General features: G+C 48.7%; 1 protein-coding gene across 1 annotated transcript in view; it reads right to left on the bottom strand.

Moving 5' to 3' along the window:
• LOC146858450 (pinopsin-like) overlaps positions 1–12553 on the bottom strand; it is a 204052-nt gene that overhangs the window by 124282 nt on the left and 67217 nt on the right. Inside the window, exons 2-3 of the mRNA XM_085646919.1 lie at positions 11095–11277; positions 2304–2449 (exon numbers count right to left, since the gene is read on the bottom strand). Of these exons, the coding sequence (XP_085503045.1) occupies positions 2304–2449; positions 11095–11277 (329 nt within the window). The remainder of the gene's footprint in view (positions 1–2303; positions 2450–11094; positions 11278–12553) is intronic.

Here is a 12553-nt window from a genome sequence, read left to right as displayed (position 1 = left end):
GGTCCTCCAGCAGGGAGGCAGCCCCCATGGCGGTCCATCCTGGGCCCCAGCAGCAGCAAGTCCCCCCCCATCAGGAACAGGAACACTGAACAGGCAAAGTCCAAGGAAGGGGTTCAGGGCAGAGCTGGGCCCAGGGGCAGGCACACAGCGCCCTCCAGCAGGGAGGCAGCCCCCATGGCAGTCCCTCCTGGGCCCCAGCAGCAGCAAGCCCCCCTCTCCAGTCAAGGGAACAACTGAACAATTTCATGGGGACACAGCCCCTATATTTATATTAGCAACTCCCTTTGTGTCACAGCACAGGGTTTAGGGATACCAGTTGGAACTGGTTTGGGGGAGTTTTGGAGCACTTTGTTTTGCTCAGCTCCTCTCTCCTTTGTCAGGTGGGGGCTAGGTGCTCAGACGCACCACAGGGGGTGGAGCCAGCATTGTGGAGGGAAGGCACAACCCTATTCAGGTCCCAGATGCAACTCCTCCCTTCCATCTGCATGCAGATCTCTCCATTCACTACTGGGCAGACTCACCCTGGCTCCTGGAATTCCCCAACCCTCTCAGCTCCTGTCAATCACAAGCCAGACATGCAATTCACATCAGGCAGGCAGACACACAGCATACAGAAATGCCAACTTCTAAAAGTGGCACTTCTCCACTAGTCACCATAAATCTGTGCACACCTTTGCGCAGCATTTATTCTCACGAGTTCGCACATACTAAACTCGACCCTGCACTCCTCTCACATCAGGAATTACCATGGACACACATATCCCCCATGCATTCCTATGGGAGGGCAGGCCAATCTCACCACACGCACTCAGAGCGCGCACGCACTTTACACTGGACCACCAATAGTCACAGGAAAGGCCAAAAGTTTAGGGGTGAACCTGCCAAAAAGGGCCAAGTCCAACAAACAGCCTCTGCATGCTTGGAAAGACCTTCAGATGGATCTCTACCGAACCCAGAAAAACTGTCACACACACACTCATCAGCAGCAGACTGGGCTACGGCAACGCTCTCTATGCCGGAATCAGCAAGAAACTCCTTTGCAAACTCCAGACTGTCCAGAATGCCACAGCCAGACTGATTCTCAACATCCACCGTCGCAGTCACATCATCCAACACCTCCGCAATTTCCACTGGCTTCCAGTTGAAAGAAGAATAAACATGACACTCCTCACCCATGCATACAAGGCCCTTCACAACACTGGACCCGCATACCTGAACAGCCGCCTCTCCTTCCACGCACCCAAAAGACACCTCCGATCAGCCCAGCTCTCACAGGTCACCGTCCCACATATCAGCAAGACTAGAACTGGGCAAAAGCCCTTCTCCTACCTCGCAGCCAAAGCCTGGAACACCCTCCTCCTCCACCAATCTCCCACAGGAAGGACCTCAAAACCTGGCTTTTTGGGTGACCCCAACACTCAACAGAGCCGTCCCTCTTTCCCTCCAGCGCCTTGAGACCCTCACGGATGAGTTGATGCACTTTACCAACCCTGTTTGAGTGATTGATGTTTCTTCATGTGTGGCGCTTCATTATTGAGCTTGAACTTACATTTTCACAGGGTCGTTCCCTTTCGTTTACCACCCTGTCGACGTACCTACACTTGCTTTTCAAAGGAGTAAATATTCATGTGTTGTCAATGTCGGAAACTTTCTGCAAGAGGTATGTGATTTACCACAAAGTTCTGAGGTTTTGCTTGTTTCATGGTGACCCACACCCGACACCGTCCTGAACTCAAAAGTTATGACAAAGGACCATTGGCCAAACTGGCATATTTTCTACTGACAGGAATGTCCTTCCTTGTAAAGTTTCACAATGCTCGACTCTCTGAATCAAGATTTGGAACATACAATAATATTTTTTTGTTGTGTATTTAATTACAACTTAATTGGCTAAGAAGTGTTGTGAATCAAATCAGTGACAAAACTAATATCAGATGATTTTAACTAAAACTATCTGACTGATAGAAACACCTGATGGGTTTTTAACACCACAAGACCTTAATTTGTATTAGGATTTCAACTGTGACTATCTAAAAATTATATAGATACTTCCCTCAAAGTATGGATGGCTGAGTGCGCCATATTAGCCAAGAAGTCACTGTTGTAGGAGAACCCTTAAAAGGGAGAACTATGGAAGAGAAAAAACTGTTCTCTTTACCCAACCCTGCATTACTAACAATAACAACAGTAGGCATTCTAGAATGGCGCTTTGTTTGATGATGTCAGCCTGGGTTTCGAGCTCTCTGGTGACATCATTGGACCCTTTATGAAGAGTGAAGGGCTGAGTGAATGTTTATACTCACCGCACGCAGGGTCATTAGTAGGCTGGTGTAGGAGAAGATGATCATGCTGAGAGGCAAGGTGAAGCAGGTAATGAACAAGGCCATAATGTAGCTGTTATTGTTGCTGCCTCCAGTGTACCAGTTAGGCCCACAGGACGTCCCCAGACCTGAGAGAGAGTGGGAGACACACTTTAACAGAAAACAATATGCATGAATGCTTTCTAGTTACAAACCCACCGTGTAGCGAAAATATATTAAACTCATCACAGCGTTAATAACCATGGCCCATATGTATAGATTTTAGGGATTGCGATTTCCTTATTGCGATTCATTGCGAATCACAATTCCTAATGTACAAAAACGAACAACTTGTAAATAGCGATTCCTAATGAGGTGGCAATAAACCTACCTCATGAATATTGATAAGGTAGGTCGCAATTTGTGACCCAGTAGGAATTGCATCACAGGGATGGTGGCCTGCTGGGGTCGGACACCATCATGTCTGTGATTGCTTTTTAATAAAGGAAAACGGCATGCATTTAAAAAAAGAAAATGAAACGTTTTAGTTTAATTTTTTTATGAGTAGGCAGTAGTCCCTTGGACCGCCGCCTGCTCTTACAAAATATTTGTTTCAACGTTCACAAAGGGCAAGAGGTCCCTTGGAGACCCGTTCTCATTTACGAATGGTTACCTCCACCCTTGAGGTGTCGGTAAAAAATGATGTAATTTGGTCGTAAAACATTCATACATACCACTGCAAAACGGTATTAGGAAGGGACACCCTAAATATGCCCTTTCCAAATACCGAATCGCGAAACAGAAAGTGCAATTCGGTAACATGTTACTGAATCGCAATAGAGCTCTGTACATATGTAATGGCCCAATCATCCGAATCAGGCTGTAACCGACAGCAAAAATGCATTTGTACTTATGGCCGCAAATGTAATATTTTATAATACAGTATATTATGAAAACTAACTTTCCTAGGGTCTTTTATAAGCGCATAGTTCCACATTTTCTATGACTGGAGTTAGACTACTAATTTATCTAGTAGCAGTATATAAACCCACCACACTTCATAATGTTTACGTACATTACAGCATACTGAAAAATACTATGCCTTGGATCTCTGATGAGTCTCTGACCACTATAATCTAGGAATGAGATTAAAAAAGAAACGTATCTCACTAGCTGTAGAGTATTGTTGGGGAGAGACAAGCCACATTTTGAATGAAACATTTCAGACAAAATGTTCAACCTTTTATATCTAAGGGCTAGATATACGAATAATTGGTTGCCAAATACTGTTCGCAAACTGCAACCAGTAGTTCTGCAACCAGAAAAGAATTTTAGAAATCGATCTATGTACTACTAGGTTGGTTCATAAAATTTCAAATAGTAGTGGATCGCAATCCGACCTTGCCTTATATATATTAAGGAGGTAGGTCACAAATTGTGACTCACTACGATTGTAGGCCATCTCAGGGATGGTGGCCTGCTTGGGTCATGAGACCACAATGTCTGTGATCATCTTTGAAAAAAAGTGTTTTCTTTCTTAAATGCAGCCTGTTTTCTTCCTTAAAGGAAACGGCTGCACATAAAAAAGAAAAGCTTATCTTTTATCTTATTTTTATTTTGAGAGTTGGCAAGGGTCCTGTTGGCCACTGCCTATTCATCAACAATTTTTTTTAATTCACTTGTAAAAGAGGTCTCGGTAACGTTTTAATGTTTTGGGGATTTTGGTTGCAAAACATTGATACATCAATCAATCAATCAATCAATGGCATTTGTATAACGCGCTACTCACCCGGAGGGTCTCAAGGCGCTGGGGGGGGGGAAGTTACTGCTCGAACAGCCAGGTCTTGAGTTGCTTCCTGAAGGCGAGATGGTCCTGGGTTGTCCGGAGGTGGATGGGGAGGGAGTTCCATGTCTTGGCCGCCAGGTAGGAGAAGGATCTTCCTCCGGCGGTAGCTCTGTGGATGCGTGGGACGGCGGCAAGGGCGAGGCTGGCGGAGCGGAGCTGGCGGGTGGGCTGGTGGAAGGTCAGGCGGTTGTTGAGGAGCTTGGGGCCCAGGTCGTGGAGGGCCTTGTGTGCGTGGGTGAGGAGTCTGAACGTGATCCTTTTGTTGACAGGGAGCCAGTGGAGGTCTCTCAGATGTCCGGAGATGTGGCTGTGACGGGGGATGTCCAGGATGAGTCGAGCTGAGGCGTTCTGGATCCTTTGGAGTTTCTTCTGGAGTTTGGTGGTGGTGCCGGCGTAGAGGGCGTTCCCGTAGTCCAGTCGGCTGGTGACGAGGGCTTGGGTGACCGTCTTCCTGGTCTCGGTGGGGATCCATCGGAAGATCTTTCGAAGCATGCGCAGGGTCTTGAAGCACGAAGACGAGATGGTGTTGACTTGTCTGGACATTGAGAGGGAGGAGTCCAGGATGAAGCCCAGGTTGCGTGCGTGGTCCGTTGGCTTGGGGGTGGCGCCCAGGGCAGGGGGCCACCAGGAGTCGTCCCAGGCGGAGGGTGATGACCCCAGGATGAGAACCTCCGTCTTGTCTGAGTTCAGTTTCAGGCGGCTGTTCTTCATCCATTTGGCGACGTCTTTCATCCCTTCGTGTAGGCTGGCTCTGGCGGTGTCCGGGTCGTTGGTGAGGGAGAGGATGAGCTGGGTGTCGTCGGCGTAAGTGATGATCTTGAGGTCGTGTTGGCGTGCGATGGCTGCGAGGGGGCTCATGTAGGCGTTGAAGAGGGTGGGGCTGAGCGATGACCCCTGTCGAACGCCGCAGATGACTTCAGTGGCCGCTGACCGGAAAGGGGGGAGGCGGACTCTCTGGCTTCTTCCGGCGAGGAATGAGGTGATCCACTCAAGGGCCTTCTCCTGGATTCCGGCGTTGTTCAGGCGTTGTACCAGGGTGCGGTGGCAGACAGTGTCGAATGCTGCGGAGAGGTCCAGGAGGATGAGGGCCGCTGTTTCCTTGTTGTCCAGTAGGGATCTGATGTCGTCTGTGGCTGCGATGAGGGCGGTCTCCGTGCTGTGGTTGGCTCGGAAGCCGGACTGCGAGTGGTCGAGGGAGCCGTTGGTCTCAAGGAAGGCGGCTAGCTGTCTGTTGACGGTCTTCTCGATGACTTTGGCAGGAAACGGGAGGAGCGAGATGGGGCGGAAGTTCTTGAGGTCGGTGGGGTCAGCTGTAGGTTTCTTCAGCAGGGCGCTGATCTCGGCGTGTTTCCAGCAATCCGGGAAGGTGGCGGTGTTGAAGGAGCCGTTGATGATGTCGCGGAGGTGGGGTGCGATGATGTGGTCGGCCGAGTTGAAGATGTGGTGTGGACAGGGGTCCGTGGGGGATCCGGAGTGGATGGTGTTCATCGTGCGTGTTGTGTCTTCGGTGCTGACCGGGGTCCAGGTGCGGAGGGTGGTGGTGGGGGGCGTCGGTTCGGTGGTGGGGGTCGTGGTAGGAGGGCCGAAGCTGTTGTGTATGTTGGCGATCTTGTCGTGGAAGAAGGCGGCGAGAGAGTCGCAGAGGTCTTGCGAGGGAGTGATGTTGTTGTTTCCGGCGTCGGGGTTGGAGAGCTCTTTGACGATGGTGAAGAGTTCTTTGCTGTTGTGGGTGTTGTTGTCCAATCGTTCCTTGAAGGCTGTCTTCTTCGTGGCGCGGATCAGTTGGTGGTGTTTGCGGGTGGCGTGCTTGAGGGCAGTCATGTTGTCTGTGGTCTGGTTTGTGCGCCAGGTATTCTCCAGGGAGCGGCAGTTCTTCTTGGAGGTGATGAGTTCGTCGGTGAACCAGGGGGTTTTCTTGCTGCCGCGTCTGCTGGGGGGGTTCTTCAGTGGTGCAAGGGCGTCAGCGCAGTTGGTGATCCACTGAGTGAGGTTGTTGGTGGCTTCGTTGGGGTCCATTGAGTTGGTGGGGGGGTTCTGGCTGAGGAAGGTGGTGAGTTGGTCGTTTGTGATCTTGTTCCAGTTCCTTCGAGGGGCTTGTTGCGGGTGGTGGTGGGTCGTCGTTTTTCTGAAGCTGAAGTGGACGCAGCTGTGGTCGGTCCACTGGAGTTTGGTGGCGTGGCTGAAGGCGACGTGCTTGCTGGATGAGAAGACTGGGTCAAGCGTGTGGCCGGCGTAGTGGGTGGGGGTGGTTACCAGTTGCTTGAGTCCGAGGTTGGCAAGGTTGTCCAGCAGGGCGACGGTGTTGCGGTCCTTGTTGTTCTCCAGGTGGAAGTTGAGATCCCCTAGGAGGATGTAGTCGGTGGAGTTGATGGTGTGTGGGCTGACGAAATCTGTGATGACTTCGCTGAATTGTGTGCGTGGTCCCGGTGGTCTGTAGATGAGGGTGCCTCTGAGCGTGGTCTTGGGGTCGGAGTGTATCTGGAAGTGGAGGTGTTCGGTGAAGGTGAGGGTGTCATCTGAGTTGGTCATGATGCGGATGGTGTTCTTGTGGGCGATGGCGATGCCTCCACCCGTCTGGTTGACGCGGTCCCTCCTGGTGATCTTGTATCCGTCCGGGATGGCTATGGCGATGTCGGGCGCTGAGGAGGCGTTCGTCCAGGTTTCCGTCAGGAAGGCGATGTCTGGTGATGTCGAGTCGAGGAGGTTCCAGAGTTCGACTGCGTGTCGGTGGATGGAGCGGGTGTTGAGCAGGATGCACTTCAGATGGTTGTTGCTGGGGCTCGGTTTGGTTGGTGCGGTGCAGGCTTGGAGGCAGGAGAATCGGCAGTCAAGGCAGAAGGGTCCGTGGGTGCGTCTCGGGGTGGCGTGGTGGCAGGCGTTGTTTTGTCCGGCGTTGAGAGCGAGGAGGGTTGTGGCGTCGTAGGTGGGTCGGGTGCGCCGGCGGCGACGCAGACCAGGCGGTCTGGCGCTGGGCGCGGTCCCAGCGCGGACGGGCGCAGACGGGCTTACCTTTGGCGCACCTTCGGCGCTCACTCGGTGCTCCCGCTGCGCGCGTCCGCTGCGCGGTCGCTCCGGGGGCGTCATAAGTAAGGAGCCGGGAGGGAGGGTCAGCTGGGTGGCGGGAGCGGGGCGGTAAATGGGATTGGAGGGGGGCGGGGCCGCAGGGAGGCAGCGGCGGGAGAAACTCGGCAGGCAGCGGCGGGAAAACTCGGCGATGCAGGAATCAGGAAGCTGGAGCGGGAGAGTGGAGTGATCTGGCCTGGAAGAGGCAGACAGATGGAGTATCTGTATTTCGAAGGGATGCTTACAACGCACGCTTTTTAGATACCTAATCGGTATCCATTTGAAAACTCATTTTAGGAGTCAGAAAAAGTTTTCCAAAGTATGTTTACAGTAGAAAGACTGAATTGGAGCATTTGCAACCATAAAAATGCTTAGTACATCCAGCCGTATGTGATGAAGAGGGCACTTTTTTGACTCAGAGAGTTACAAACAGTAAAGTTTGTATCAAGAGAGATTTCAACCATTTTCTTTCACTAAAAGCACCTGCATGAGTGGTTGTTAACATTTTACTTCTATATACCCCCACTTAATCATTACTGGAAACTGGGAACCCCAACTGAATCATCATTGAATCTATGGAATTCTACTGAGACATCATTGAAATCCAAAGACACTGGCCTAAATTTTGATGATTTGAAACGCTTCACAATATACTAAAATACAGAAACAAGCATTAATCAAACATATATACAAGCAATGAAATGTTTTATTTAATTCACAAATAAATATAAAAAATAAAAATGTTAATGTCAATGGGAAAATTGGAGCTTTTCTAAATTCAGCTGAAGACACCCACCATCCATACTATATTCTGTTCAGTGTGATTGCACTAGCTCCCATGAATCATCGTGAGGATACCAACTAGGGGACTTAATTATAAGCTCTGTGTGCCGCCGGTAAATCAATTTTTAGGATGATCCGGTGGCGCATAATGCTTAGCCATATCTACAAGGCCATGTAAAGCCCCCTTGTGTGGCTTTTCATAGCCTTGCATTTATGGAGTGAGGCAATGCACCACAAGTCACTGCGTTGCCTCACACTGCGTCGGGGAGGCGTGCCACGGACATTGCAGTGGGTGTTCCCATGCAACATCCATAGATTTTGATACATTCCCAGATTTACAACATGGCATAAATCTGGGAATGCGTTAAAACAGTGCCCTTCCCCAGGGGTGGCGTAGCGAGGAGAAATACCAATATTTGCCCTTGTTTTTTCCTATTTCCATGTGTGCTGCAAAATTCATGTGTGCTGCATTCTGCATCACACATAGAAAGAGGAAAACCCCTCCAATTATTGTATGGGAAGGAGCGTCGCCCCACAGCTTTTAAGCAGTGCAACGTAAAGGAAAATGATAACTCTGAGTTATTATCCTTTTATGGTACTGTGCTGCTTTGCGGGTGGGCCTCTCGGGCTGCCCAAAACAGTCATGCGCACTTTCCCTGGCCTCCCTGTAGGCTGCATTACAGACTGCGCGGCGAACAAGCCGAGGCCCATATTCACCGGCTGAGCTTCAAACAGGATGCTCAGCCCAATCGGAACTCTGCATTGCAGCATTGTGATTGGTCAGGAGAGCCTGGCTATGCTTCCTGTTCCTCGAGTCAAGACGAGGAAAGCAGGAGCAGAGACGCAAGACCCGGCGGCAAGGAAAGTGTTATTTTTTTGTCTTCATTTCGCACAGCACCCCCTGCACGCCCTCCCCCCATCTCCCTGCCTCACCAACCACGAGCCATGCCAGCCGCCACTGTTGTTTTTGTGCAGGAAGGTGACACCAAGGTGCAAGGGTGCCTGTATTGGCGCATGTCTGCTTATTGTGTGATTGCTAAAGGGACAGGAATGCACTATATCTTGTAAATACGGTGCATTCCTGCCTTTTCGAATTGGGGTAGGACAGCGCAGCAAAATCACTTACGGCGCTGCCGTACATAAATTCTTTGTAAATATGCCCCATAATTTTTTGCTTTCAAATTCCTTCACATTTATAGACTATTTTAAAATTGTAACTTCTACATTTTGCTTCCTTATTTATATACACTTCATTAATCTGTTAGTATTATTTCATTTTCTATGCAGTCACGGACCCCTTGAGTAGGTGTCATGGATCACCATGGTTCCCTGGGCCACAGGTTAAGAACCGCTAACCTAGAGCACGGTGCCTATAAGATGGTGGAAAGATTTTCAGGCCTGAACACACGGCCTACAATGTGATCTTAAATTTCAGGCCAATCTTTGTTTGTTGTAGGTTATGCTAACTAAGCTTGCATTGGACCAACAGATAAATCCAGGGGCAGATTTACAAGCCTCCTGCGCCACCGGTATGTCACTTTTTGTGACGTACTGGTGGCACATGTTACTGCTCCATACTTAGAAGGACAGAAAAAGCCACCCCGCGTGGCTTTCCCTATCCTTGTAAATATGGCCCCTTTACATGCAGCTCTTTACATGAAAGGGACGTTCCATGGGTGATGCTGTGGGTGTTCCCACGCAACACCCATGGAACAAGACACATTTCCAGATTTACGAGGAATTGTAAATCTGGAAATGCATCTGAATGCTACGCCGTAGCAAGGTGCGACAAGAAGAAATGTTTTTATTTCTCCTCGTTTTTTCCTCTTTCAATGCGTGCTGCATTCTACAGCACGCATTGAAAGAGGAACATACCTGTAGTGATTGTTTTTGTGCAGGAAGGTGCCCCTTCCTGCACAAAAACAAGAGGAACATACCTGTAGTGATTGTTTTTGTGCAGGAAGGTGCCCCTTCCTGCACAAAAACAATCTCCCCATGACACAGGCATCCTTGCATCATGGTGCAAGGGTGCCTGCGCCAGCGCATGGCAGCAGTTTATGCGCCAGCGTAGGGGTCAGCACAGGAATGTGACATATTATTGTAAATATGTTGCATTCCTGTGCTTTGGAAGTGCCGCAGCGTGGCGCTCCCAAAGGGCTTGCATTGCGGCACTGCAGCACTTCCTTGTAAATCTGCCCCCCAGTGTGCTGTGCATGGAGCTTCCAATCTGAGACAGTCCTGTAAGCCAGTGTTCAGAGTACCAGGCTGAAGGCATAGTTTTCTCAAAACCTATATCTGTAAATATTGATGATGGAGCCCTGGGTGCTACATTCCTTTTCATATATGGGCTCTTTGGTGTAAAATACACCTGCCTGTGTAAACACTTTTCCTGTTTATGGAACAGTGTTTCTTCTATGTCCATTATGGCATAGGAAAAAAAGAATATGCATGCAGTCATGAAGTTCATAACTCCTAGAAGCTGTTGTAAAGTATTCACAAAGATAGAAAGTCATCTAGGGACAGATGTCACTCATATGGAATTTGCCACTTTATGTATCTACTGGCAGAAAGAGCTCAAAGAGACCCTTTGCTAACATTTGGTGCAGTATCATGGCTTCTCAACAGTAGCCTAATTATAGTGAAAATGGGCTAGGTTTGCTTGTGTTCCCGTCTGTAGAGGGCCTGGCTAACTGATCAGGCTGGGCTCTTCCTATTGGAGCAGGACCGATACTGATTAGCTTATGGCAGGCCTCTGTGTAGAGTGGCACAGTGGTTGAAAAGCCGTGGACTGGAACGTGGCCCTGAGAAATCACAAGCGTCTAAGATTAATTTAAGAATATATTCATTACATTGTTTTTTTGTTTCTTTTATCGCTCGTGTTGGCACTACGTGCAGGAAGGTTTTACATTCTGCAATCCACCTCCTTATTCATTCAACGGTCGGTGTATCATCTTCCCTGGCCATGCTGCCCAAAATCACAAAAGCAAAGGGTCAAAATAAAAACATCTTCTATCCGTTCTTGAGATTTAGGCGAGACGAAGAGAGGAGGTATTGTTATTGTTTACTAGGGAGATGTGGTATATTAAAAAATTGTGTAAATACCTTCAGGCACATAGCTGCTCCACCCAAAGAGAGGTGGCGCCGTCCAGAGGAGAGACCAAACCCAAGTGAAGGCACAGCCTATCACAGCATGCCTCTGCTGGAAACGGAATTCTCCCATTGGTTTACAGATCACAATGTACCTCTCGAAGGCCAGGATGGCTAGAGACCAAAGTCCCACGATACCTGTAGGAAGAAAAAATATATATTTTTTTAATTTTAATTTCTTAATTCTTTTTATTGATGACAAACTTACATACAGTAGTAAAATCATAAATTGATGCAGAGCATTGCATGGAATCATCTCCCACCCCATACTACTTGTCCTTTCTCTAGTGTGGAGGTCCCCAGGTTTGGTACTCATTCCAAGTCAAGGGCTAAGGGGTTTATCACTCGCGGTGGTTCACAGATGTTTCCCCTGTACTCATTCCATTTGGCCCATATTCGTGACCATTTCTTTGGACAGCCCCTTGATTCGTATCTTGTTCGCTCAGTCAACATATACCAATCTAGGTATCTCTTCCACGCCATAGTTGTGGGCGCCTCCTGTGCACCCTACAACCTGGCAATATTACGTTTCGCTATAGTCATTCCTAGTGTCATCCAGGTCTTTACTTTACTACCAAGGTCAGAGGGACCCTAAATATGTAGGAGGCCCAGTCCTGCCCCAATCTCTATCTGGGTTCCCAGAACATCTTCCATACAGCGAGTCACTGCCGACCAGTACTGTTGAATATACACGCACTCCCATATGATATGAATGAATGTACCTTCCCGGCCACACTTCCTTACACAACCAGGGGCTTCCCTATAACCCATTCTTACAAGCGCTGGACCCGATAAATACGCTTGATGCAGAACCCTGAGCTGCACAAGTCTGAGTCTGGAAGAGATCGCCTCCTCCCGGGGGGATGCTAAGGCCTCCTGCCAGTCCTCATCCTTCAGTTCTTCTATGTCAGCTCCCCATTGTTCACATAGTCGTATGAGGGGATCAGTCATGTTATTGATTAATTTCTGATAAATCAGTGAGATGGTTTTACAGGGCATGTGCCCGTTAAGGATTCTATCTTCCAACAGGGTGGATTTGTAGGGAGAAAATATTGTTGTGAATGCTAAATGTACATGGTTTGTGGAGGACGAATATGGAAGAAAGGCCAGTAGTTGTAGTTGTTCAAACATTGGCCACATGATGAAGCAAATCACTAAGTTGATTTCCTTCACCAAGCCTATAATCTCAACCTGGTTAAAAATGATGACTACTATTCCAGCTTTGAAATCTTCTGAATCAAAATGTCCCAGCCATACAGTATTAGGTCTGGCATTAGCCAAAATCTTTTGCTTTCAATAAAAATATCTAGTATACATAGTTTATTACAGGGGCTTTTAGTCCGCTCACTTCATCCATTGGTCTGCTGTAGTGTCATTCACAGTTTTCTTCTACCCACCACACCATAAAGCATGG

This window comes from Triturus cristatus, chromosome 3_2 (assembly GCF_964204655.1).
Source record: "Triturus cristatus chromosome 3_2, aTriCri1.1, whole genome shotgun sequence".
NCBI classification, from domain to species: Eukaryota; Metazoa; Chordata; class Amphibia; order Caudata; family Salamandridae; genus Triturus; species Triturus cristatus.
The sequence above is the reverse complement of the archived record's forward strand: the minus strand, read 5'-3'. Positions and strand labels throughout refer to the sequence as shown.